The following is a 22,153-nucleotide window of genomic DNA, read 5'->3' on the forward strand; positions in this document are numbered from 1 at the left end:
TAGTTATTCCATAAACATAACTGGTACGGAATTTATTTATTCATGTGTATGATATTTCGGCTTGTAGATTTGGATACCTTCAGCAATCTGCCCTAGTGATGCCTGAACAGCTCTTGTGGGCGATTACCTGTGCAATTGCATGGATTGTTGGTGATGTTTGAACTACACCTAATGACGTCAGTGATAGACCACGATAACATTGTCAGAACAACTGAAATTGATGACCCTGAGCATGATGCTGCTGGAGAAAAATAATGACACTGTCACGTCACGTAAGAATACCCGCCCTGCCGTGAGGACTTTGGCAGCAGGACTGAGTCGGGAAATCGGTGAGATTCTATCCCGACTTGCGGAATATAATCACATCGCCCACTGATTCTCCGAGCCGCTCCGGCGATAAGCTAAATAGTCCGCAATTTTTATGTCGGACGTCATCCATGACACTGGGGATACAGGAACATTGTCACGTTTTGTTCTCAATTCGTTTTTGTGTTTCCTACACCAACCGTTCGCTATCGAATTTCACACAACGAGTGCCTTGTTGCACTGCCCATGCTGCGCTTCCGATAGCTGATCATCCCCCTTCAGCATGCTGCGCAATGCCATGCTTCGTCCATCGGCGCGCGCTATCATGCGCTGCCGGTCTAGAGACTCGATAGCACCGTCATATCGAAGACTGCAGTCCGGCGGCCCTTTCCAGGCAATGCGGCCCCCGTCACCAGCAGAGCTTGGTGCGCCCAGGCGGGCCAAAGAGTACAAACGTGGAAGACGATGGGCCAGAAAGTTTCTCATCATATCAGCCGTTGGGGGTGTCATATATCTTGGTGACCGTCAAATATACGCCTCAGGGTTTACTCGCTCCCTGCGTACATTTGGAACTGGACTGCTTGTCGCCTTTGATTACAAGCTCAACTTTCGACCGCAGCCCATCACAGGTGGAACAGTACAGGATTTACATAACCGTAATGCCGAACGTTTATTCCACGTTCTGCGCTCCAACGGCGGACTTTACCTCAAGATTGGACAGGCCATCGCAATGCAGAGCGCCGTGCTCCCGCCTGAGTTCCAAAAAATGTTCAGTCGCATGTTTGATGATGCGCCACAAGACGATTGGGCCGATATTGAAGCAGTGATACGGCAGGATTTTGGAAAGAGTGTCGAAGAGGTATTCGGCGTTAGCTTCATAGGAAAGGAGGGTATGGGTCTAATGGAACGCAAGGCTCGGGCGAGTGCAAGTGTTGCCCAGGTTCACTGGGCTAGACTCCCAGATGGTCGAGAAGTAGCCATCAAGATCCAGAAGCGAGAGATTGCCAAACAAATATCATGGGATCTGTGGGCTTTCAAGTGAGTTCGGCACACACTGAGCTAGTATATGTGCACTTATTAACGCAAGACAGAACCGTTGCATGGATCTACTCAAAATGGTTCGATCTTCCACTGTATAAAATGGTGCCCTTCATCACTGAGCGGCTTGAGTTGGAGACTGATTTTGTCAACGAGGCGAAAAATTCGGAGAAAATGAGGGAGCTTGTCAATGGAGAGAAGTCTTTGAGAGGACGAGTCTACATTCCTACAGTATACCCCGAGTTTACGACGAAGCGAGTTCTTGTGACTGAATGGATCGAGGGTATAAGACTTTGGGACAAGAAAGCCATGACGTCCAGATGGCTTGGGGGGCACGGGAACGGCTCACCTGGCGCTGGAAGCCCACTTCCCAATATCGATCTCGAAGCCGCTCGACGCGAGCTTCGCACGCGGCCCTACCAGGAAAACCTCAAACCAGAACGTCAAGAATGGCGAGGTCGACGAGGCCGAGGCGGACTCGGTTTGTCCCCGCGAGAGGTCATGACTACGATGGTGGACCTGTTCTCAGCGCAGATTTTCAAATGGGGAGTTGTTCACTGTGATCCTCATCCAGGCAATATTTTCATCAGGCGGTTGCCCAATGGCCGAGCAGAGCTTGTGCTTATTGACCATGGACTATACGTCTACATGTCACAGAAGTTCAGAAATGAATATGCTACTTTCTGGAAGGCGCTTATGACTTTTGACAACAAGACGATTTCGCGGGTGACTGATGCATGGGGCATCAAGGCAGCAGACCTCTTTGCGAGCGCGACATTGTTGCGGCCATACGAGGGCGGAGATGGCCGTACCCGTAATGGTATCATGAAAGGACTTGAAGGCAAGACACCGGCCGAACGTCACTACGCGATGCAGCAGCGGATGAAGCAAGGCATTCGGGAAATGCTGGCAGATGAAGAGAAGTGGCCGCAAGAGCTCATTTTCATTGGCCGAAATATGAGAATTGTACAAGGCAACAACCAATACCTTGGTTCGCCTGTCAACCGCGTCAAGATGATGGGCGAATGGGCAAGTCGCAGTCTTTTTGAAGATCCTCACTTGCCGCTGAGCCAGCGCCTGCAGAATCGCTGGCGACACATCATATTTAAGACGGTTATGGCAGCATCTGACATAGCATTCTATATGTTCAAGTTGCGCCAATGGTTAGGCCTCGGTGGAGGAATGGAGGATGAGATGGAGAAGAGGATGAAGGATGTTGCATCCGACTTTGGCATTGAACTTCAGCACGATGTATTTGATGGCTGAGCTTTCTCGATGTGGGTTCGCTGACGAATCGCACTATCTCGTGTACACTAGTGACGAAAGATACTTCCTATGAAAGAATGTAATTTAGATAGATAGACGATGAGGTTCTAGTATTGCGTTTGCCAACCACGGGCACCTAGAGGAGCTAGATAGAAGCTGGACCTTTGGCTTGAAACATATCTGCGGGGTGAAAAAGATGTATCAGGGGTGAGAGCTTTAACACACTTTTCAACGTTACCTCTTAATATTGTTTCGCTTGTGTGTACATAGCTTCTGACATGAAGTACTTTTCGTAATATAGCGCCGCGTCAAGTTGCAATAAATGATACAGTACGGCTGTTACCCGTCTCCGTTACGACCTTGCAAGGAAGTTGCATGGAGCAATTTCCAATCCGTCCCGAACCTTGCGTCCAACAGGTCTAATATTGAACATAACGCAACGGGTGCTATTGTACTCGTACCCACTATGATCATACTTGAAGCTTTGACATTTAACAAACCTCACCTAAATTGACCCTAGGTAGTCAAAACAGCAAAGGCGTAGCAAACCCTTAAATATCACCCCCATAAGAATGTTCTCTATATTATCACCCGACAATATCTTCTGCACTGCCTACTATATATTGCACAATGCACTTGTGTAACTTGTAGCGTTAAGGTAACCCGGAGACTGTGTCAAGGTTTCTTCAGTTAAATTACAACTTTGTACTGCAGTCGTGCAACACTGAAACTTATATGTTTGCAATAGCTTAGTATCCTACGATCATGTGACCAAAACCAGCTTTGACACAATGGAGTTCGCTCGGTTGATGATATCTTAGTCCAAATGCGTCGGGAATCTACCTGAAAACAAGCTAGCGTCATTAGCCTTGTGTTTCTTCGGCTATGTATCAGGAGCCTGCAATCAAAAGCATTGCGTTTTAATAGTAATCCTTTGCACAGCGCACAACTTAGGAAGGTTCTTTGTCTCCGCAACTGGGTATTGCTGTTTGATACATACGCGCATGTAATTTTATTGTTTAACCCTGCAAGGTCCACGCAGGTTCGGTGAACATGAAAGTTGCTTCTCGACTCAACCTTTTCTTTTAGAATTTGAGTTAGGAAATGGAGTAAGTGGAGCGACAGTTTCCGTACTTAAGAGCACTGACAGCGTCATGTACCTGCATCACTATGTGGGTCAATTCGCTTGATGCAGCCCTGGAGGGCTATGTTAATAAGATATCTACCAACATCAACGAAGACATGCCAGATGCTCGTCCCATATAAAACAAATGAACTTGAACAAAGGTCCGATAGCTTAGTATGAGAAGGGCCTGCCTATGTGACGTTGTAGTAAATGAGATATTGATTCCTCAGTTTGTGAGTGGCAACCAAGGCCTTGCTCATGCGGTTTAATGTCATTGGCCTCCATCTATCTAGACACAAACTCAGGGACCTTTAATCGTGGAGCTGCTTGTGGCGGTTGGGTATCTGTACTAACACGGTTTTAACCATTAGACGGGCCATCTCCATTCCCCACTCGTTAAAGGCCCACAGTTGAATGAGTGCGCCTTTGATCGTTATTTTATCGTGCAAGTTGCAAGAGGGAAACAAAGTAAGAGTTTATTGTCAAGCATGCGTTGGAATCTTGTATACCTAATAACTGGCGGTAAATAGCAACCAGCTCACATGAGCGGTCCTAAGGGTAGGTGCCTGCCTGCTAAGGTTAGCAGCTAGGTAGGTGGGCTTTTCATCGGGCCATCATTTTCGCTTCCCCTCGCCCCTGATTCCCCTGACAACCCCACCCAGTCAGATTGTCTTGGACCCTGCCCGGACATTACCTTAGCGCTGCAGAAAAGAACCTAGCCTTAGTACTGGCGAATCATTCTAATGGATCCGCATCCGGACGGAACTGTCTCAGAGAGAGTCAAAGTGTTCGGGCGGTCTTGGGTCGTGCAAGGCCCAATCTCAAGGCCGTCGTTGTGATACATGATCCGATGGAAACATTGACAAAAAGCAAGCAGGATGCTGGCAGATTGGCACCAACTCTTATTCCCACGAGTTGATGAAACGAAAAGGAAAAAAAAAAAACCAATCACATGTTTTGCGGTTTGATAGAAGATGAGAATGTTTCGCCGATATCACCTCCACCCTTATTGTATACTGATCCTGAACTTGTTCGATCGGCCGTTAGTGTCATATCCCATAACGTTAGTTACTGTACTGCGTATTACGAGCACAGTAGCCATTTATTATAGCTACCTACCTACCTAGTCTAATAGGTACTAAGGCACCTAGTTGTTGTCCTTTTTGGTACGTGCTCCGTTATTGTCTCGAGGTTGTACATGGTGGTTTGAGCTTACCTATTCAATGCCTGTGAACCCATGCTCTTAATGATTGCAACTCCCGTCAGTACCGCCTTTGGCCTTTTACTGGACATTTTACTCACAGCCAATCAACTACCCTTTCCCACTCGAAACGGCCTTAATTCCCCTGCAAAGTGTCTCCCATTTCTGATTTTTGCTCAGACGCGCATCAATCCTGTTCCTTCGATCTCAAGCAAATAAAACAAAGCAGGGCTATACCAGGCAATCCAGGCACGACTCATTCCACCTCTTGCAAATTAGATGGGAGCTACTGTCCTCTAGACGGACCCTTCGACTCACGCGCTCTAACTTTCCACTGATCTCAGACATCCACTACCGACACTGGCGGCTCTCCACAAGAGGTGTGTGCACACGGCCACGCGCTTTGGGTATCAATTCATCCTCTTTTATCTGTTTGTAGGTACCCGTACTGTCCTTGTGTTTTTCAATCTATCTCTGGCTTACAAAGCCTCGCTCAGATGGTCAAGGTTTTGTTTCATCGTCACCAAATTACCTGTTCCTTCTTGACCAGCTGGCCATTCTGACTGCCAAAAAAAAACACTACTCTATCATTCAAGCTATCAAGCTAAACACTTGACTGACTATCGTACGCCCACCCTCCCATCGGCTTGATCGCTCCCATTCATCCACCCCCAAGTTTCTTCCATTTGTTCTCGACTTCACTTGCAGTCGCCCATTTGGTTACTGCCCCATCCTTCCGTCTTAGTCCCTCGCCGCTTCCACGTGCTCCGCACCTCCTTTGCGCTGCCCGCGCATACCCTTCTGGGGCACCGTCTCCTGATCGCGACTCTCTTCCTTTTTGTGATTTTCTCTACAGAAGATGAACAGCGAGGAACCTCGTCGTACCAGTTTCGGCATGTTACTTCGACGCAGCAAGAGTGGCGATCTGGGCAAAGCCGGCCGTAAGGCTCAGGCCCTCAAAGAGGCCGAGCTTGAACGCCAGCGCCATGCCTCGACTCGCATTGCTCCCAAATTGCCAGAGTTTGCCAACCATACCGAACAGCTTTCCAATTCTTTTGGCCCCGAACTGCGCCCCGAATCCCCAGCCAACGCCCCTCGATCAGCAGACTACTCTTCCGTTCGACCATCAGGTGAATATTCGCGAGGTTATGGCAATGCTGTGCATGCCGCTCCTCCTGTTCCGCCTTTGCCCAACGGCGGGTTTGACCCATATGCCAGGACTGAGAGCATGACGAACCGTGGCCGTTACAGCTACGCCAGTAGCGCTATCAGTACGGTCAACAGTCCTCGTCGTGTCCGTAGAAGAAAGGACCCAACGCCTATGAAGTGAGTCTCTACGTCGACCTAGGCAACTCATAATGGCTGATTCACTAACACAACAATCAGCATTCTCGTCATTGGCACTCGAAACTCGGGCAAAACCTCGTTTCTTGAGTTCCTCAAGACAGCATTTGCGCTTCCGCCCAAGAAACGGGCTAAGAAGGGCGAGGATGAAGTACCCCAGAACCATAGTATTGCTTCTGGAAGGTTTATCCCCCACTATCTCGAGACTGAGATTGACGGAGAGCGCATCGGCCTCACTATATGGGACTCGGAGGGCTTGGAGAATAATGTTGTCGACCTGCAGCTTAGGGAGATGTCAGCCTTTCTCGAGAGCAAGTTTGAGGAGACCTTTGCTGAGGAGATGAAGGTTGTCCGTTCACCTGGTGTACAAGATACACATATTCATGCAACTTTTCTCGTTCTCGACCCCTCTCGTCTGGATCGTAACATCGCATCAGCAAGGAATCCAGCCATCAACGGTCAACAGAACGGCCATCCCTTTTCTCGCGTATACGGCAGCCTAGACGAAAGTCTTGAATTGAATGCTTTGCGCACTCTACAGGGCAAGACAACGGTTATTCCTGTTATTGCTAAAGCGGATACGATCACCACCAAACACATGAATGTTCTCAAGCGAAGTGTTTGGGACAGTATCAAGAAAGCTGGTCTGGATCCCTTGGAGGCGCTCGGCCTTGACGATGAGGACGGAAGTAGTTTTTCTTCCGAGAAGATTGTTGAGGAAGATGAGGAAGATGATCTTGGAAACGACCGGGATGGCGCACAAACACCAGAAAGTACAGATTTTCCTCTGCAAGGTCACCGGGAAAGTCCGACAGCTTCCCCAAGCTCTAAAAGACTATCCACCAGCTCTATGCGACGACATAAAGTACAAGAGGAGGCTAAAGAGAAGGAAGACGAGATTCCCTTCTTGCCGCTTTCTATCATCAGCCCCGACCTATATGAGCCTGGCGTCATCGGTCGGCAGTTCCCTTGGGGTTTCGCTGATCCTTATAACGATGAACATTGCGATTTTCAACGACTCAAAGAGGCCGTCTTTAGTGAATGGCGTGCTGAGCTTCGTGAAGCCAGTCGGGAGCAGTGGTATGAGGGATGGAGAACAAATCGCCTTAAGCAGAAGGACGGCCCCCATCGTCATAGATAAACGTCAGCGAATAGCAGCGTTGTCTGCACTCTCAGGACGACTCACGACGCCTTTCTATGTCTCTTACAAGCCGGGACTGCAACCAAAACATGTCTTTGCTTGATGCAGCATGTACACAACACTCGAACATCTTTCATTACCTTTGGCATGAAGCCTGTCATGCGAATTCCCGGAAACCTACAGCATCCCTTGATACCTTATATTCCTTTCTGAACTTGTGGTGAGCGGCATTGCCCTGTGTATATAGGCATAGCGCCCACCGCTCTTATGGCTGATACCCCTTTTTGTGAGACACAGACTTCTCAACTACATGGCTTTTGACTATTGGACCAGTGGGCGAGCCAGCTCGAAAGTTCCATCAACTGCCCACGACATTTTCCTTGCCTTTTTTTCTTTCTTGTTCCCCTATGTTACGAAGGAGGAATTCTTAAGCGGTGGCATTTTCGTCAGCGATCTGAAACGAGGACTTCTCTTTGAATCCCCATCTCGCGGTTACGCTGCTAAATCGCTTCCACTCATTCTTGAACTTACGCCACAATTCAGGAAGTGTCACTTACACTCCGAGGAGGAAATCCAAGAGTACAGCTCTATCTGCTGTGGCCTGGAACATGGACCTCCCTCAAGCGACAGATCCAGGCGAGAATTGTGGGAATGTACAAAGAGTAAATGTTTGCGGCGACTGTACAACGACGTTGTTTTTCATTAGTCAATTTTCGCTAGAAATACACTACAACGTTTTGCCTTAACCATTCAAGTGCTACTTAAGTTAATCAATACCTCGCCACCTCACACTCGTTCACACTTTGGGTCGGCTAGACATGTTCTCATTATATGTTGATAAAGCTACACGTTCCATTGAAAAAGATGGATCCATAGAAAATTTGAAGTGAACAAATGCACGTCGTCATACCTAGTTTCAGCCCAAGCCTCTCTTGCACTCTAAAAAGATCAAAATGGCGTGAATCCCGAGAGCTCAGTATTAACAGGCTTACCATCGGCGCCGACATCCTCTTCCCGGCGATGAGGGTTCTTTCCAACTGCCTTTACCCTGGCAATCTCTTTGCTGCCCAGAGCGACTTCATTAAAATTTGGAGGCAGAGCCGCATCCGTGATAAGAAGCTCAGTCTTGAGATTGCGTGCTCGGTCACGGTAAGCCTGTTGATTTCGTGGATGCTCAAAATAATTTTTGCACTCTGATTCAATCATCGACCAGCGAGCACCATGTTCTTGGATTAAATCAAGCAGCAACTGAGTGTCATGATCGCTCCAAGGGACACGCTGTCTTGTCCCCTGTCGGTCGGGATTTGCCAAGCGCGCTTCTCTGTTTCTTTGAGACGCCGCCTTTTTGAGGGCATCGTAAGAGACTACGGGGGAGGGTGGCGCCCGCGAAGCCGGTTGAGGAGTTAAGTCTCGCAAGGATTCCTGTTCAAAAGCAGGAGGCACAGACCTTGCAGATGAAGGAACGGGGACTCGTCTCGGGAGAGATCTAGAGATCGTTTCTGGTCGGGGTGGTGGGGGCATTTGTCGTTTCAACTCATCGCGTCTCGCTGGATTAACGTAGCGGTCATCGGTTTCAAATGCGTCATCTTCATCATCGTCTTCGGCCGTGACCGATCGCGGTCGTTTAAAGCCTCGATGCTGGCCATTATTGCTGCCAGAGGCGAGTGAAAAGGAACTTGCAGGAGGAAATGGGCTACGCAGGAGGTCGGCGTTCGCATGTTGATGATAGTCGCGAGGAACCTGTGATCTGGGCCCGACAGGTTGCTGATTGGAAGGCGGGAGGGTATCGTCCCCTTGGGTGTCGCGCTCTAGAGCGAGGAGTGATCGTTTATCAACGAAGAGACTGTGCCTAAAGAACCAATCAGTTGCTGGCTTTGTTCTGAGGGATGCATATTTACTCTGCTTCTTGAGTTTCTGCGCGGACAATAGACTGAGAATCAGAGCCGAAAGGATCACTTTGACTCTCGAAAGCAACCTGTTGATCGGGATATGGTGACTGAGTGCCAAATCCAACACTCTCTTTGTCCGACAAGTTATTGTACATGGTGTCCAAGCAGCTCCGGAGATTGTTGAGCAGCTCCTGAAGAGGATACTTCTCCAATAGATGCGCGATTGTCTTGCGTTTTCCGCTTTGTTTAAAGACCCGGGCTATTTCCATTACGCGTTCTGAACAGAGCTCCTCAGTATTGACGTGGCCACTTTCGCCAACTTCTCGAAAGTACTGCCCTGACAAAAGCGCCGGGTAGTCATACCATTCCTCTGCGCTGCCGGTATTCTCCAATTTGTGAGGGTCACAGAATACCTCAACGAGTAGTTTGTTAATATTGCCTTGACCATCGGTACGTGATAGAGTTTCGGCGAGAAGCCAGGTCCGCATATCCAAAATCACATCAGGTTCTTGGAACATTTTAGGGTCCAGAAGAAAGTAGTCAGGGAAGACCTCGTTGAAACTTGTGAGAAACGTGAAGATTTCCGGCCCATCCTCAACATTGCGAATTCTGTCGTAGGCTATAACGGTATTGACTCGGGCAATCTGAACGAACAGAGATTTTTGTTGCTGCATAGAGCCTAGTTCCAGGAAGCTCGTGAAATCAACAAAGTTGCCCTTGTAGGGTTGCCCAAGCCTTTGGAAGATGTTTTGTATGCCATCGAAAGCGTGTCTCTTTATGCTCAGACATCCCTGGAACACATCCTTATCCGATGGTTCTTGATGTGAGTACTTGTATAGACTATCAGCAGCTCTGGCTAGATCCGGGACCATGGGTTCGAGTATCTTGAGATTCTTCGATTTCTCAGAATCGAGCTCTAGGCTCGTCTCGTAGTGATCACTCAATATCTCAATCTCCTTTGGCTGGCTGCCAGGTTCATCAGGTTGAGGGTACTCGTCATCATCCTCTAGAAATTCAGTTTCGTCGTCAGGTCTCGCTGGGTTGGTTGAGATACTGGACTCTCGTCCTTGAGCACGAGGAGGCGCGTTGCGGCGAGCTGGTGGGTGTCTCTGTAATACTCTAGCTTGCTCGGCTGACAGTAGTGGCTTGTCCTGGGAAATGCGCGTCTCTCCTGGTGGTGTTGCGGCTGTCGCTACGCGACTTCGAGTATTACGCATAACTCTCTGAGGCTGAGACCTAGCCGTTGTGTCGTTAAGATGAAGCGGCTTACAAGTGTTTAGTCTTTTGGTGAAGACGTGTGAGCATGCAGGAACAGAATCTCAAAGCGCGGCGTGTTGGCTGCTATTTGTTAATGTTTTGAACATTGGCCAATAAGCGCTGACTCCACCCGTAAACCGAACGCTTGCCCTACACTGATCGTATGTAACCCTAACCCTATGATAAAAGAACCTTTGGACTTGGTGTTTGTACTTTGGTGCAGGGACCACCTCCGATAGAATGAAGGCTAAGGCGCCTTAGTACCTACCCCGGATTCAGCTGAGAGGTGCCTATAAGCTCAGCTAATTGGAAGTCAGCTACAGGTATGGAAGGTACCTATTTGCCCGTATTACAATATCATAAATTATCTCGACATTCAATTCATCGATTGGTAAGACGCTGGTATACATACTGTCCCAACACTACCTAGGTACATTGTTTATGCGAGAAAAGCCATCGCTGTTAAATGGCCTTTTTCAGAGTAAAAGGCTTGACGTGATCCTTGCCAAAGAGCCCAGTGAGGTAGGCCGTTCTTGTGAAGAAGAGAAACAACTAGAAGCATGTCAGCGCTGCCATGAGAAGGTCTGCCGTGTTTACAACAGACATATTGTTCCGTTAGCTTACCGTCATTGCGATGTTCCCCCAAGTCGTAGCGTTCCATTTCGTAGGACTCATTGACAGATCCCACCCTAAGCCATAGGAGCTGAAACCGACATGACCAATGTCTCCAAGCCACAGTGCAATAAGATATGCTCGGACGACACTGATCTCATTGGTCGTTGATAGGATCGCAATGCCAAGAAATCCTAGCAATAAGTAAAGATTTCCCAACTGCCAGGTCACCATGATACCATTTCCAGAAGGGCTAATCATATTGCTGTGAGGAACTTGTTCGTTCATGAACCAGGCTGGATCAATGACGGCACCAGCAAAGCCAGCGATTCTATTCAAATGTGAGCAAATCGTATGTTAGGTAATACAAGACCTCAAAGCCGTAAATCTTACAATGAGATGGGCTCGATGATTGTGAACACTATACGTGGGAAGGTCGGAAGAGAAGATGCCATGATTGGGTAGTAACTGGTATATTGACCAGTAACATATGCACTAGTCAAGCAAATGAAGCTGGAGAGCGTGTGAGTACGGATCTGATAAGTGAAGTTCCCGCTTCCCCAGAAAGGACCGCCGGCACTGTGCTACCAACCAATAGGAAGAGCCACTCGAAATGATTGAAATCCGGCATCGCTCGGGATGGACCGGAGCATAACCAGTATCGTTGTCCGGTCAAGGATGTCCGACGAATAAAACCGGGCAATATTGGAGCTTTTTTCCGTTTCAACTGTGCTTCCGGGGCCTGAGCTAAAGCTGAGCCGTTAAAATCTAGTAGCCGAAGACGAGGAGACAGTTGAATTGATCCTTTCTCCGACTATTCAAATCTTTCTGCAATTGTGCGACATCTCCGGCATCCAGACACCGAAGAATCCTTCTACGACCTCCTCTAGTCGAATCAAGACGACCTAATTGGCCGCCAACTGCCCATCATGCTTCGATCTGTCACGGGACGCGCTGCCGCCTCGGGCCTTATGAAATCAGCTCTGCCTCGGGTCTCCCAAGTAGCAGCGCCCACATGCTCTCTTGCCCCGCAGCTGCGACTTCAAAGCAAGTCCTCTATTGCTGGTCTTCGACTCTCCAGAGCTATTCACAGCACCTCAGTCAGAATGTCTCAGACACGAACAGAAAGCGATGCCTTTGGCGAGATCCAGGTCCCCGCCGACCGATACTGGGGAGCTCAGACGGAGCGATCTCTCGAGAACTTCCGTATCAACCAGCCTCAGGACCGCATGCCCCCGCCTATTGTCAAGGCGTTTGGTATTCTGAAGGGTGCTGCTGCCACTGTTAACATGAAATATGGTCTTGGTGAGTTGCAATACGAGTCAATTATCGCTTGTCTCTGTGGGAGGAGGTCAGAACTGGCTGTACAGTCGAGGCTAATAGCTCGACTTGCACATATATCTATGCTTAAGGCGTGACTGCATCATCCTCCGCGTAGATGGGATTTTGTCTTATAACGACATAAAACTAACAATTACTTTTCGTAGACCCTAAGATCGGTGCTGCTATCCAACAGGCTGCCAAGGAGGTCGCCGATGGCAAGCTCCTCGACCACTTCCCTCTCGTTGTGTGGCAGACTGGCTCCGGTACTCAGTCAAACATGAACGCCAACGAGGTCATCTCCAACCGTGCCATTGAAATTCTTGGCGGTACCATGGGCAGCAAGAAGCCTGTCCATCCCAACGACCACGTCAACCGCAGCGCTTCCTCCAACGACACTTTCCCTACCGTCATGCATATCGCCGCTGTCCTCGACATCGAGAACGAGCTCCTGCCTGCTCTCCGCAGCCTGCGTGATGCTATCCAGAAGAAGGTTGACGAATTCGAGGCCAAGAAGATCATCAAGATTGGCCGCACTCATCTCCAGGATGCCACCCCTCTTACTCTCGCTCAGGAGTTCTCCGGCTACGTTGCCCAGCTCGAGTTTGGCATCAAGCGTGTTGAGAGCTCTCTGCCCGACCTGCGACTCCTCGCTCAGGGTGGTACCGCTGTCGGTACTGGCATCAACACTTTCCAAGGCTTCGCTGAGGCCATCGCTGAGGAGGTCACCAAGATGACTGGTACTGAGTTCAAGACTGCCCCCAACAAGTTTGAGGCCCTCGCCGCCCACGACGCAATTGTCCAGGCTCACGGCTCCCTCAACACCCTGGCTGCTTCTCTTACCAAGATCGCACAAGACATCCGATACCTTGGTAGCGGTCCCCGTTGCGGTCTTGGTGAGCTGAACCTGCCCGAGAACGAGCCTGGTAGTAGTATCATGCCAGGCAAGGTTAACCCCACTCAGTGTGAGGCCTTGACCATGGTTTGCGCCCAGGTTATGGGTAACCACGTTGCCACCACTATCGGAGGCATGAACGGCCAGTTTGAGCTCAACGTTTACAAGCCTCTGGTCATTCGCAACCTACTCCACAGCTCCCGACTTCTGACTGACGGCATGCGCTCTTTTGAGAAGAACTTAGTTGCTGGTCTCAATGCTAACGAGGAGAAGATTGCTAGCATCATGAAGGAGTCGTAAGTTTTCAGTTTCCTTGACAATAAAGTACGTACTGATCAATTTTCTAGGCTTATGCTTGTCACCTGCCTGAACCCCAAGATCGGATATGACATGGCCAGCAAGGTTGCCAAGAACGCTCACAAGAAGGGCCTTACCCTCAAGGAGAGTGCCCTCGAGCTAAATGCGCTAACTGAGGAGGAATTCGATACTTTAGTTAAGCCTGAGCTGATGGTCGGTCCCAGCCCTTACAAGGGTTAGATACTCGACCGATTTCATGTATGATCGTGGCACGTGTATTAAAAAGAAACAAAAGCGCTGCTAGTTCCCATTGTACCTACCTATAAAACGATGTTGATCCTGGTGTTTGAGAATTCAAGGGGCACTATCTGAGAGATAAAAATAAAAACATCATAATTCACACGTGATGATGACAGACATTAATTTGAGAATGGATTATCACATAATATTCCCAAGTATTGAGCGACCATTTATTTTGGCATGTGAAAGAGACCAATATTTATTTAATAGTTACCGCTTATTTTTTGTTGAAGACCGGATAAACACCCGGGAATCACCGGCAGGCTCCGGACTGGTAGGTTAGAAGTTCACCTACCTATGACATGGAAGCTTCAATATGTGGCGGTTTCACGTGTTATTGCAACTGCAACTGGAACCGCAATAGAAAGACAGGCAGGCCAAGTGAGACCACACCAAGGCGTTCGCGACCCCCGACTCTCGTGAAGCAGTGACCATTCACAGGCATCAAATCAATATGACGTTTTGAGTTGTTATCTCTTGTTGACAACAGTTCAAACCCCTCTATTCCATCCTTTGCTCTCCTCGCCTCCCCACCATCGCATCCCAACGTGCGTTCTCCACTGGCTTCAACGTATTTATATTCAATGCGCCAACCGATCTCTGGGAGCCCACGATGGCCACAATCGAGCCGCGCTTGATACATCTGCTCAACGAGCCCACGAGATCGCAAATCAACCACACCGATCTTCCTCCGCTTCATTCTCTTTCCTTCACTGCGACTACAGATCGATCTTTACCCCCACTCGAACCGCTTGATACAAATCATCGCGGTGATAGACCAGGGCCTGACACGCAATCTGTTGCTAGCGCCGGTGGCTCAATACAGATCTCTAGTGATGATGGTGTTTTTGATCATCGCAAAGAGGGACCTGGCCAAGATGGAAGACTCGCGACAGCTTCTGGGGCATTTCTGTTCCGTACAATCACAGGCGATTCGGAAGTTGCTGAATTTACCAATTCGATAAGCCGGATCCTAGATGACGACCATGAGGTGATAGATGATGCTTCAAACAAGAAACGACATCGCAGTATCCATGTCAAAGATGATTTTGTACAGCTTCCGCAACCTCTCAAAAAACAGAAAGCTACGCAACAAGCACCAGTCATGCCGCCGATCATCAACGGACTTCATGAGCCTCCGCCACATGCTGCTTTGTTCCCACCCATTTCATCCGAGTCATTTAACAATAGCGACGGTTCTCAGATGAAGGTAATGCCAGAGATACTGTCGGAATTTACGCAGCCGTCCCAGGAAATCGACACAGACTTTATCGTCAATAAAGCACGAAAGCGAAATGCTAAGCCAAGAAGGAAATGGTCCGAGGAGGAAACAAGCCATCTCTTGTTGGGTGTCAACCGGCATGGAGTAGGAAAATGGACAAGTATCCTCGAGGACACCGATTTCACGTTTAATGACCGGACGGCCGGGGATCTGAAGGATAGGTTTAGGACTTGTTGTCCTAACGAGCTTCGCAAATCCAACAGATCGATTGATACTGAATTGCCACCAAGGCCTGGTCGAGACATGCCGCCCAAGGGTAAAACGGACGTTCACTTGGAAAAGATATTGGTAGATGGAGGAGATGCGGCATACGCAAAGGACGCTACTTCGACTCCACGGCAAGACATCGACAAATCGCCCAAGAAGAAGAAGAGTCGTGCGCATCGCAAGAAGATGGAAGATCTTGTAGAGCTTGGTATTCACGGGCCTTTCAAGAAATCCCGCCGCCGCGAACGACGACCCTTTACTGAGCAAGACGACGCAGAAATCCTCGAGGGGTTGGACATTCATGGTCCTGCCTGGACCAAGATCCAGCGGGACCCACGTTTCCACCTCTCAAGTCGGCAACCAACAGACTTAAGAGATCGAGTGCGTAACAAGTATGCAGATGTTTATCAGCGCATAGAGAAAGGCATTTTCCAGACTAAAGAAACAGGTCGGGGGAATGGCCCCATGGAGCCTTCGGTGAGCATGTCCATCAAGACTTCTTTTAAGGTGGCAAAAGGTACAACACTGGAGCCTCAAACAAACTCGTTGGCGTCACGCGAGGATCTTCCCAGATGGCCGGTTCACCAAAGGCCTGATGTGAACGAAAGCGCAGGGATCGCGCAGGTATTTGAGTTTGCCGAGGCTGCAGTGCCTTTCATGGGCGGTGAGATGGACATCTCGCGTCTGCTACTTGACGACGCAAAGCTCTTGCCAGCAACTTCACGCTTTGGAATCGACGGCATCCCGGGTTCTTCCCCACACGTCAATGCTCCACAGAAAAGGCACGTCAAGGAGGAGACGCAACAGTCAAGAAAATAGTGTCAAGTATTGGGTTGAGTAAGTATGTACAGGTTCTAACAATGAATGGTTATTCGTTGTGTTTAATAACTATGGGTGTCTAAAGGATGGGAGTCGGGTAAATTGTTTTGTAATGGCATGGTTGGGCGTATATAGATTGGGAGACATGACTCTGGACGAGAACAACAAGCACGCGCTACATCGTTCACTTATATGAGCTTGAGTATGACACAAGGCGCTTGAAGGAATGGGCGTCCGAGTTGCCTTACTGGCAAAGAAGGATATGAAGAAAATTGTATGGCAAGAATTTTGTACGATGTCAAACTGATATGACGAAACCTTGGTAGGTAATTAAAGACAGTATTTCTTGAAGATCTCTGTCTTTGGAACACACAACCATTAATTAGGTACCTAGGTAGGTAATTCGACTTCCTGTTTCTCATCGGAGTAATACATAGAGCAATTACAATCACTCCATCGGCGGTCTCACGATGTCAAACCACGTGATGGGTCTCCACTTTTCTCTAGGGCATCCAAACCCCTAAAGCGAAAAAAATGTGCGTCAATCCTATCCTCGAAATTTGTTCCTTGTGAAGTTGGTCCCTCGTCCATCCTCCTCATCACCGCCGACAAACCAGCCAACCGACACAATGGCCCGCGGAATGTGAGTAGAAGATATGGGAAGAAGTCATTGCAGCGATTGCAAAATCGATACATGATTTGGGCTTCTCTCCTACGGTCCCGCTGTTGGAAACCCGGTGACTGACAATATCAATAGCAAGAAGCACCAGAAGCGCCTCAGCGCCCCCTCGCACTGGCTGCTTGACAAGCTGTCCGGCACCTACGCTCCTAAGCCTTCTGCCGGTCCTCACAAGCTCCGCGACTGCATGCCCCTGATCGTGTTCATCCGCAACCGTCTCAAGTATGCTCTCAACTACCGTGAGACCAAGGCCATCCTGATGCAGCGACTGGTCAAGGTCGACGGCAAGGTCCGCACCGATTCCACCTACCCCTCCGGCTTCATGGACGTCATCACCATCGAGAAGACTGGCGAGAACTTCCGCCTTGTCTACGACACCAAGGGTCGATTCACCGTCCACCGAATCCAGAACGAGGAGGCCGAGTACAAGCTGGGCAAGGTCAAGCGTGTCCAGCTTGGTCGCGGTGGAATCCCATTCTTGGTCACGCACGATGCACGAACGTGAGTTCCGTCAGACATCATTCAGCCGTTGGATCAAGCTTTGGTCGATTCAAGTCACCCGACAAGACAGGAGCTTTATTTGACGGTTGTATGTACCCTCCCAAGCCCCGTTGCTAACGAAAAATCTTTAGCATCCGATACCCCGATCCTCTGATCAAGGTCAACGACACTGTCAAGATTGAACTTGCCACTGGCAAGATCACCGACTTCATCAAGTTCGATACCGGCGCCGTCGTCATGGTCACTGGTGGTCGTAACATGGGTCGTGTTGGTGTCATCACCCACCGTGAGCGTCACGATGGTGGTTTCAACATCGTCCACGTCAAGGATGCCATTGACAACAGCTTCGCCACCCGTGAGAGCAACGTTTTCGTTATTGGCCAGGACAAGCCCTGGATCTCTCTGCCCAAGGGCAAGGGTGTCAAGCTCACCATCGCTGAAGAGCGTGACCGCCGACGCGCTTACGCCATCTCTCACTAAATTGTGAATTTGCGATAGGAATGATAAAAAATGGCATGTGGTCTGGAGTCTCGGATTTGACGTTTGCTTTGCGGCTTTAACTACCCTGGAGATAGCCAGCCCCAATGAGGCTATGATAAAAGAATTTAAGCCCAACACGAAGTGTCGATTCCGTATAGATGCCACTCTTGTTTTGTGATCCGTGAATGTCGATGCGCCCTTTAATTTTGGGGTCTATTGTACCTCACTCTTGTCGTGTAATCGGCTGTTGGAATTCCTTTTCTATTTCCTTGGTTGTCGGCTGAGAGTGACCTGGCATCCTACTATCATCAATTGGTTAAAGTACCTAGCTCAAACCGAATCAGGATATCAGTTTGGCCGAGTACTACTGACTATTGCATAGAGTTCAACTCGAGACGACAGAGACGGTACAGTATAGTGCTTACCATAGATACCTAGGCAGCTATGCAGGGGTGGTCAGTTGACCTTGTGATGTGCAAGGTCGAACACACATGGCAGGCCGAGATGCAGTCTCGTAAAAAATTGGACGTAGGCGAATTCCTTTCCAGATGTTTTTTCTTACTTCATGTCTAGTAGGAAGATGGTGATTGTTTCGCTGAGAGATGAAAGAAACATGAATGTTTATTCATCTTGAAAAGCCGTGGTTCCCCAATTGATATATTGACTCTGAACCCAATGCATAGTCTAAATGATCAAGTGGACTCTTGTTCTTCGCCCTTCCATAATTCTCTCCACACCCTTTCAGTCTGTAGTTGAATCAAGTAGAGCGAGCATTCTAGAGGGCGGGGAAATGCCATGTCGTCGAGTACCGAGTCGGAATTATGTACGGGGTTGGAAATGCATGACTAATGAGAACTACACCCACCACAACGCCTGTCAGATCCTCATCGGCTATGCCATGCTGATGGCTGCGTCTCTAGAAGCTACGATTCGACCATGCAAGTCTCATGCGCGCTATTCCTGCGATGTGCACCTGAGCATAGTCTAATGCGTGGGGAGCACTGCATACTATCCGTATATGCCAACTAAGTTATCGAATGAGGCTCAGCGATCCAATCTTCTTGGAGTACAACGACAAGACCACACGCACACAACATCCATGAACAATGAATGATAAATGGTGTACACAGTCGCCTTTTGTAGCACTTGACCCGCTACCTGAACAAACTAGCTAGATTCATCAGCTATGGAGAGCCATCTCTTTGCTTCACTGGTACAGCATCGCGGCCATCGGGATTGCATCAGCGAAGCTAACGATTACCACGTAGCAGAAGAGGTCCCTTTGAGCTAAGGTTCACTTACCCGTTGCCCCACGATGTTGACTGGGACTGGCTCGGGCACTTATAAATGGAAGGCGGACCCATCGAGGTCTTCTCCGGTTCCGCATTTCTTTTAATTGGCTTCCTCTCATCTCGTTGTTTTGGACGAAGGATTCTGGCCATTCTTTGTTCGATCCATCTCACGTTTCCCCTCTCCCTTTCGGCATTTCGGTTCATATTCGCTTAGATACGGCAGATATTACTGTCATGACAAAGACTGCTCGCAAGAGTCGATGATACATACACGAACTAGACCTCATTGCGACAAAAGGATAGAGTTTGGGTACTGGATCGATACTGGTTCCACATAACTAACTAAGTACCTATCTTCAATTGCGGGCCGGAGCCATTTACAACACGAGAATATCTGCTATTTGAACATTGTTCAATGTTCGTCAGCAGAACTACTGTCAGAGCTCTTTTGAGCCGTCGAACTCAGAGATTAGATGTGCGACGAGGTCTCAGAGTCTCTTCTCATGTTCATGTCCCAGAGATACACAAGGTTGCCCAGAGAGGATCCAGTAAAGCGTCGGGATGGTCCCAACCAAAGGTCATCGCAGTCGCCCTTGGAGCAGGGGTTCTTGGATGGGGGCTTGCTAACTTGAACAGCGTTGAGGACTCCATCTGGAACCAGTCATCTGCCACCCATTACGCCAGCGTATCTGAGATGGAGAAGGTAAATTGCCCTTTAAAGTATTATTGCGGCCACAGACTGACGGCGGGAATAGGCTATCCGACGAATTGAGGAAGAGATCGGAGTAGAAGGACTCATCTCGACAGACCCAGAGGATTTGCATGCCCATGGATACTCTGAGTGGTCTACAGTCAACCCTGACACCTTACCTGTAGCTGTGGCATACCCTAGGACCACGGAACAAGTGTCTGTAATAGCCCGTATTTGCCATGAACACCGCGTCCCCATCATTCCTTACTCTGGAGGCTCAAGCTTGGAAGGAAACTTCTCAGCGCCCTATGGAGGAGTCAGCGTGGATTTTGCATACATGGATAAGATCATCCAGTTCAACAAGGATGACATGGACGTTGTCGTGCAGCCCAGTATTGGCTGGCAGGACCTTAACGCCAAACTCTTACAGATGGATAGTGGGCTATTCTTCCCAGTGGACCCTGGTATGTTGCTAGTTCTTAGAAATCTCCGAGAATTTGATAACTGACAAAGGAGCCAAGGTCCGTCGGCGAAGATAGGAGGCATGATCGGAACGAACTGCTCTGGCACCAACGCTGTCAGATATGGGACGATGAAGGATTGGGTCATTAACTTGACAGTTGTACTCTCCGATGGGCGTATTATCAAAACAAGGAGAAGACCTCGTAAGTCGTCTGCTGGCTACAACCTGAATGGCCTATTTGTTGGCTCCGAAGGCACCCTCGGAATTGTTACAGAAGGTATGATACGACAAAAAACCCCACATAGGAACGAAGTTTGGCCATAACTAACAATCATAGCCACGTTGAAGCTAGCAGCCATCCCAGAGCAGTATTCGGTTGCTGTTGTCACATTTCCGACCATTAGGGATGCTGCTAGTGCTGCAGCCGGTGTTATGCAGGCTTCGGTTCCTGTAGCAGCCATGGAAATCATGGACGAAGTTCAGATGAGAGTCATTAACCTTGGTGGTGCCACCAAGCCCCGAGTGTGGAAAGAATCGCCTACCCTTTTCTTCAAATTCTCCGGAACCAAAGAGGGAGTGAAAGATAACATTAGCCGAGTAAAGAAGATTGCTGCGGCTAACAAGGGCGGCAATTTTGAGTTTGCTCGGGACGCTGCTGAGCAACAGCTGCTCTGGTCTGCCAGAAAAGAATCACTCTGGTCTATGCTTTCTCTACGTAAAGATGGCGATGATGTTTGTGAGTTTGCTGTTACCGTGTGCTAGCAAAGGCTGGCCATTTTGTGATGACCGCTAATTAACGAATGTTCTAGGGAGTACCGATGTAGCTGTCCCATTCAGCCGACTGGCTGACATTATAGAGGTCAGTAAGAAAGAGATGGACGAGCTTGGCCTCTTCGCTAGCATTCTCGGCCACGTCGGCGATGGGAACTTTCATGAGAGCATCATGTACAACAAGAACGTACCTGGCGAGCGCCAAAAGGTCGAAGCCTGTGTCAAAAACATGGTGAAGCGTGCACTCGATATGGATGGCACCTGCACGGGAGAGCATGCCATCGGATGGGGCAAGAAGGAGAGTCTGCTTTGGGAGGTTGGACCAGAGACCCTGGCCGTCATGTCATCGGTGAAGAAGGCATTCGATCCCAAGTGGATTCTGAATCCCGGGAAAATCGTCGATGTACCTTGGGAGAATAATGTTTATCCTGGGGCAAACACAGCCGTGACACCAAACCGTGTCGTGAAAGATTTGGTATGAGAAGTCTGCTCACAAACATTATCGGGGGGTTTTGGTACGTGGATTTGGCATTATGGAAACGTACATATGTAGTTGAGAGAGCTCTCTTACCTAGTAGGTAGAGGAGACTTTGCTGATGCTGATATTTTTGGTTGACCATAACACAGCAAAATAGCACACATAGCTATTGGCGGTATTTGAAAGCATGGGCTGCCATGTTTGGCATGATGTTTCGAAGACCTCAACAAGCACTCGATCACATGTTTCCCCTTGTACAAGTTGTTTTTCGTTAACACTTGGTGATTGTTGCGCGTGCACTGTTCGAGAACTCAACAACAAACATGGTCGGGAAGCTGCAGCCGATGGCTGTTTGCTCTCTTATCACCTTGTGCAGATTACACGGCACAGTTCAGACATAAATATGCACACCCAGGTTGTTAGAAAAGGCTAGGGGAGGGTGGAAAACTCGAGAGCAGAGCTTGGGATACAAAAAGTAAACAGCCCAGAGCGGGATCA

General features: G+C 48.9%; 9 protein-coding genes across 9 annotated transcripts; 6 read left to right on the forward strand and 3 right to left on the reverse strand.

Moving 5' to 3' along the window:
- Positions 1–589: 589 nt before the first annotated feature.
- FPOAC1_004836 (uncharacterized protein) lies at positions 590–2,610 on the forward strand (the record flags this gene model as incomplete). The annotated part of the gene is made up of 2 exons (XM_044849374.1): positions 590–1,344; positions 1,398–2,610. 2 exons carry the CDS (start codon positions 590–592, stop codon positions 2,608–2,610), a joined length of 1,968 nt encoding a protein of 655 aa, XP_044708084.1.
- A 3,186-nt stretch (positions 2,611–5,796) lies between these two features.
- Positions 5,797–7,422, forward strand: FPOAC1_004837 (uncharacterized protein; the record flags this gene model as incomplete). Its single annotated transcript, XM_044849375.1, has 2 exons — positions 5,797–6,263; positions 6,324–7,422. The coding sequence occupies 2 exons, from the start codon at positions 5,797–5,799 to the stop codon at positions 7,420–7,422; spliced, it is 1,566 nt and encodes a 521-aa protein (XP_044708085.1).
- A 948-nt stretch (positions 7,423–8,370) lies between these two features.
- Positions 8,371–10,528, reverse strand: FPOAC1_004838 (uncharacterized protein; the record flags this gene model as incomplete). Its single annotated transcript, XM_044849376.1, has 2 exons — positions 8,371–9,271; positions 9,321–10,528. The coding sequence occupies 2 exons, from the start codon at positions 10,526–10,528 to the stop codon at positions 8,371–8,373; spliced, it is 2,109 nt and encodes a 702-aa protein (XP_044708086.1).
- A 502-nt stretch (positions 10,529–11,030) lies between these two features.
- FPOAC1_004839 (uncharacterized protein) lies at positions 11,031–11,635 on the reverse strand (the record flags this gene model as incomplete). Its single annotated transcript, XM_044849377.1, has 3 exons — positions 11,031–11,120; positions 11,193–11,511; positions 11,574–11,635. 3 exons carry the CDS (start codon positions 11,633–11,635, stop codon positions 11,031–11,033), a joined length of 471 nt encoding a protein of 156 aa, XP_044708087.1.
- Positions 11,636–12,109: 474 nt separating this feature from the next.
- FPOAC1_004840 (uncharacterized protein) lies at positions 12,110–13,932 on the forward strand (the record flags this gene model as incomplete). Its single annotated transcript, XM_044849378.1, has 3 exons — positions 12,110–12,485; positions 12,668–13,691; positions 13,743–13,932. The coding sequence occupies 3 exons, from the start codon at positions 12,110–12,112 to the stop codon at positions 13,930–13,932; spliced, it is 1,590 nt and encodes a 529-aa protein (XP_044708088.1).
- A 673-nt stretch (positions 13,933–14,605) lies between these two features.
- Positions 14,606–16,300, forward strand: FPOAC1_004841 (uncharacterized protein; the record flags this gene model as incomplete). The annotated part of the gene is made up of 1 exon (XM_044849379.1): positions 14,606–16,300. The coding sequence occupies one exon, from the start codon at positions 14,606–14,608 to the stop codon at positions 16,298–16,300; it is 1,695 nt and encodes a 564-aa protein (XP_044708089.1).
- Positions 16,301–16,929: 629 nt separating this feature from the next.
- On the forward strand, positions 16,930–17,484 carry FPOAC1_004842 (uncharacterized protein; the record flags this gene model as incomplete). The annotated part of the gene is made up of 2 exons (XM_044849380.1): positions 16,930–16,943; positions 17,058–17,484. 2 exons carry the CDS (start codon positions 16,930–16,932, stop codon positions 17,482–17,484), a joined length of 441 nt encoding a protein of 146 aa, XP_044708090.1.
- A 71-nt stretch (positions 17,485–17,555) lies between these two features.
- On the reverse strand, positions 17,556–18,527 carry FPOAC1_004843 (uncharacterized protein; the record flags this gene model as incomplete). The annotated part of the gene is made up of 3 exons (XM_044849381.1): positions 17,556–18,070; positions 18,386–18,402; positions 18,523–18,527. The coding sequence occupies 3 exons, from the start codon at positions 18,525–18,527 to the stop codon at positions 17,556–17,558; spliced, it is 537 nt and encodes a 178-aa protein (XP_044708091.1).
- A 1,140-nt stretch (positions 18,528–19,667) lies between these two features.
- FPOAC1_004844 (uncharacterized protein) lies at positions 19,668–21,658 on the forward strand (the record flags this gene model as incomplete). The annotated part of the gene is made up of 5 exons (XM_044849382.1): positions 19,668–19,955; positions 20,008–20,407; positions 20,465–20,683; positions 20,744–21,142; positions 21,216–21,658. 5 exons carry the CDS (start codon positions 19,668–19,670, stop codon positions 21,656–21,658), a joined length of 1,749 nt encoding a protein of 582 aa, XP_044708092.1.
- Between the last annotated feature and the right edge of the window lie 495 nt (positions 21,659–22,153).

The sequence above is a fragment of the Fusarium poae genome, chromosome 2, assembly GCF_019609905.1.
Source record: "Fusarium poae strain DAOMC 252244 chromosome 2, whole genome shotgun sequence".
NCBI classification, from domain to species: Eukaryota; Fungi; Ascomycota; class Sordariomycetes; order Hypocreales; family Nectriaceae; genus Fusarium; species Fusarium poae.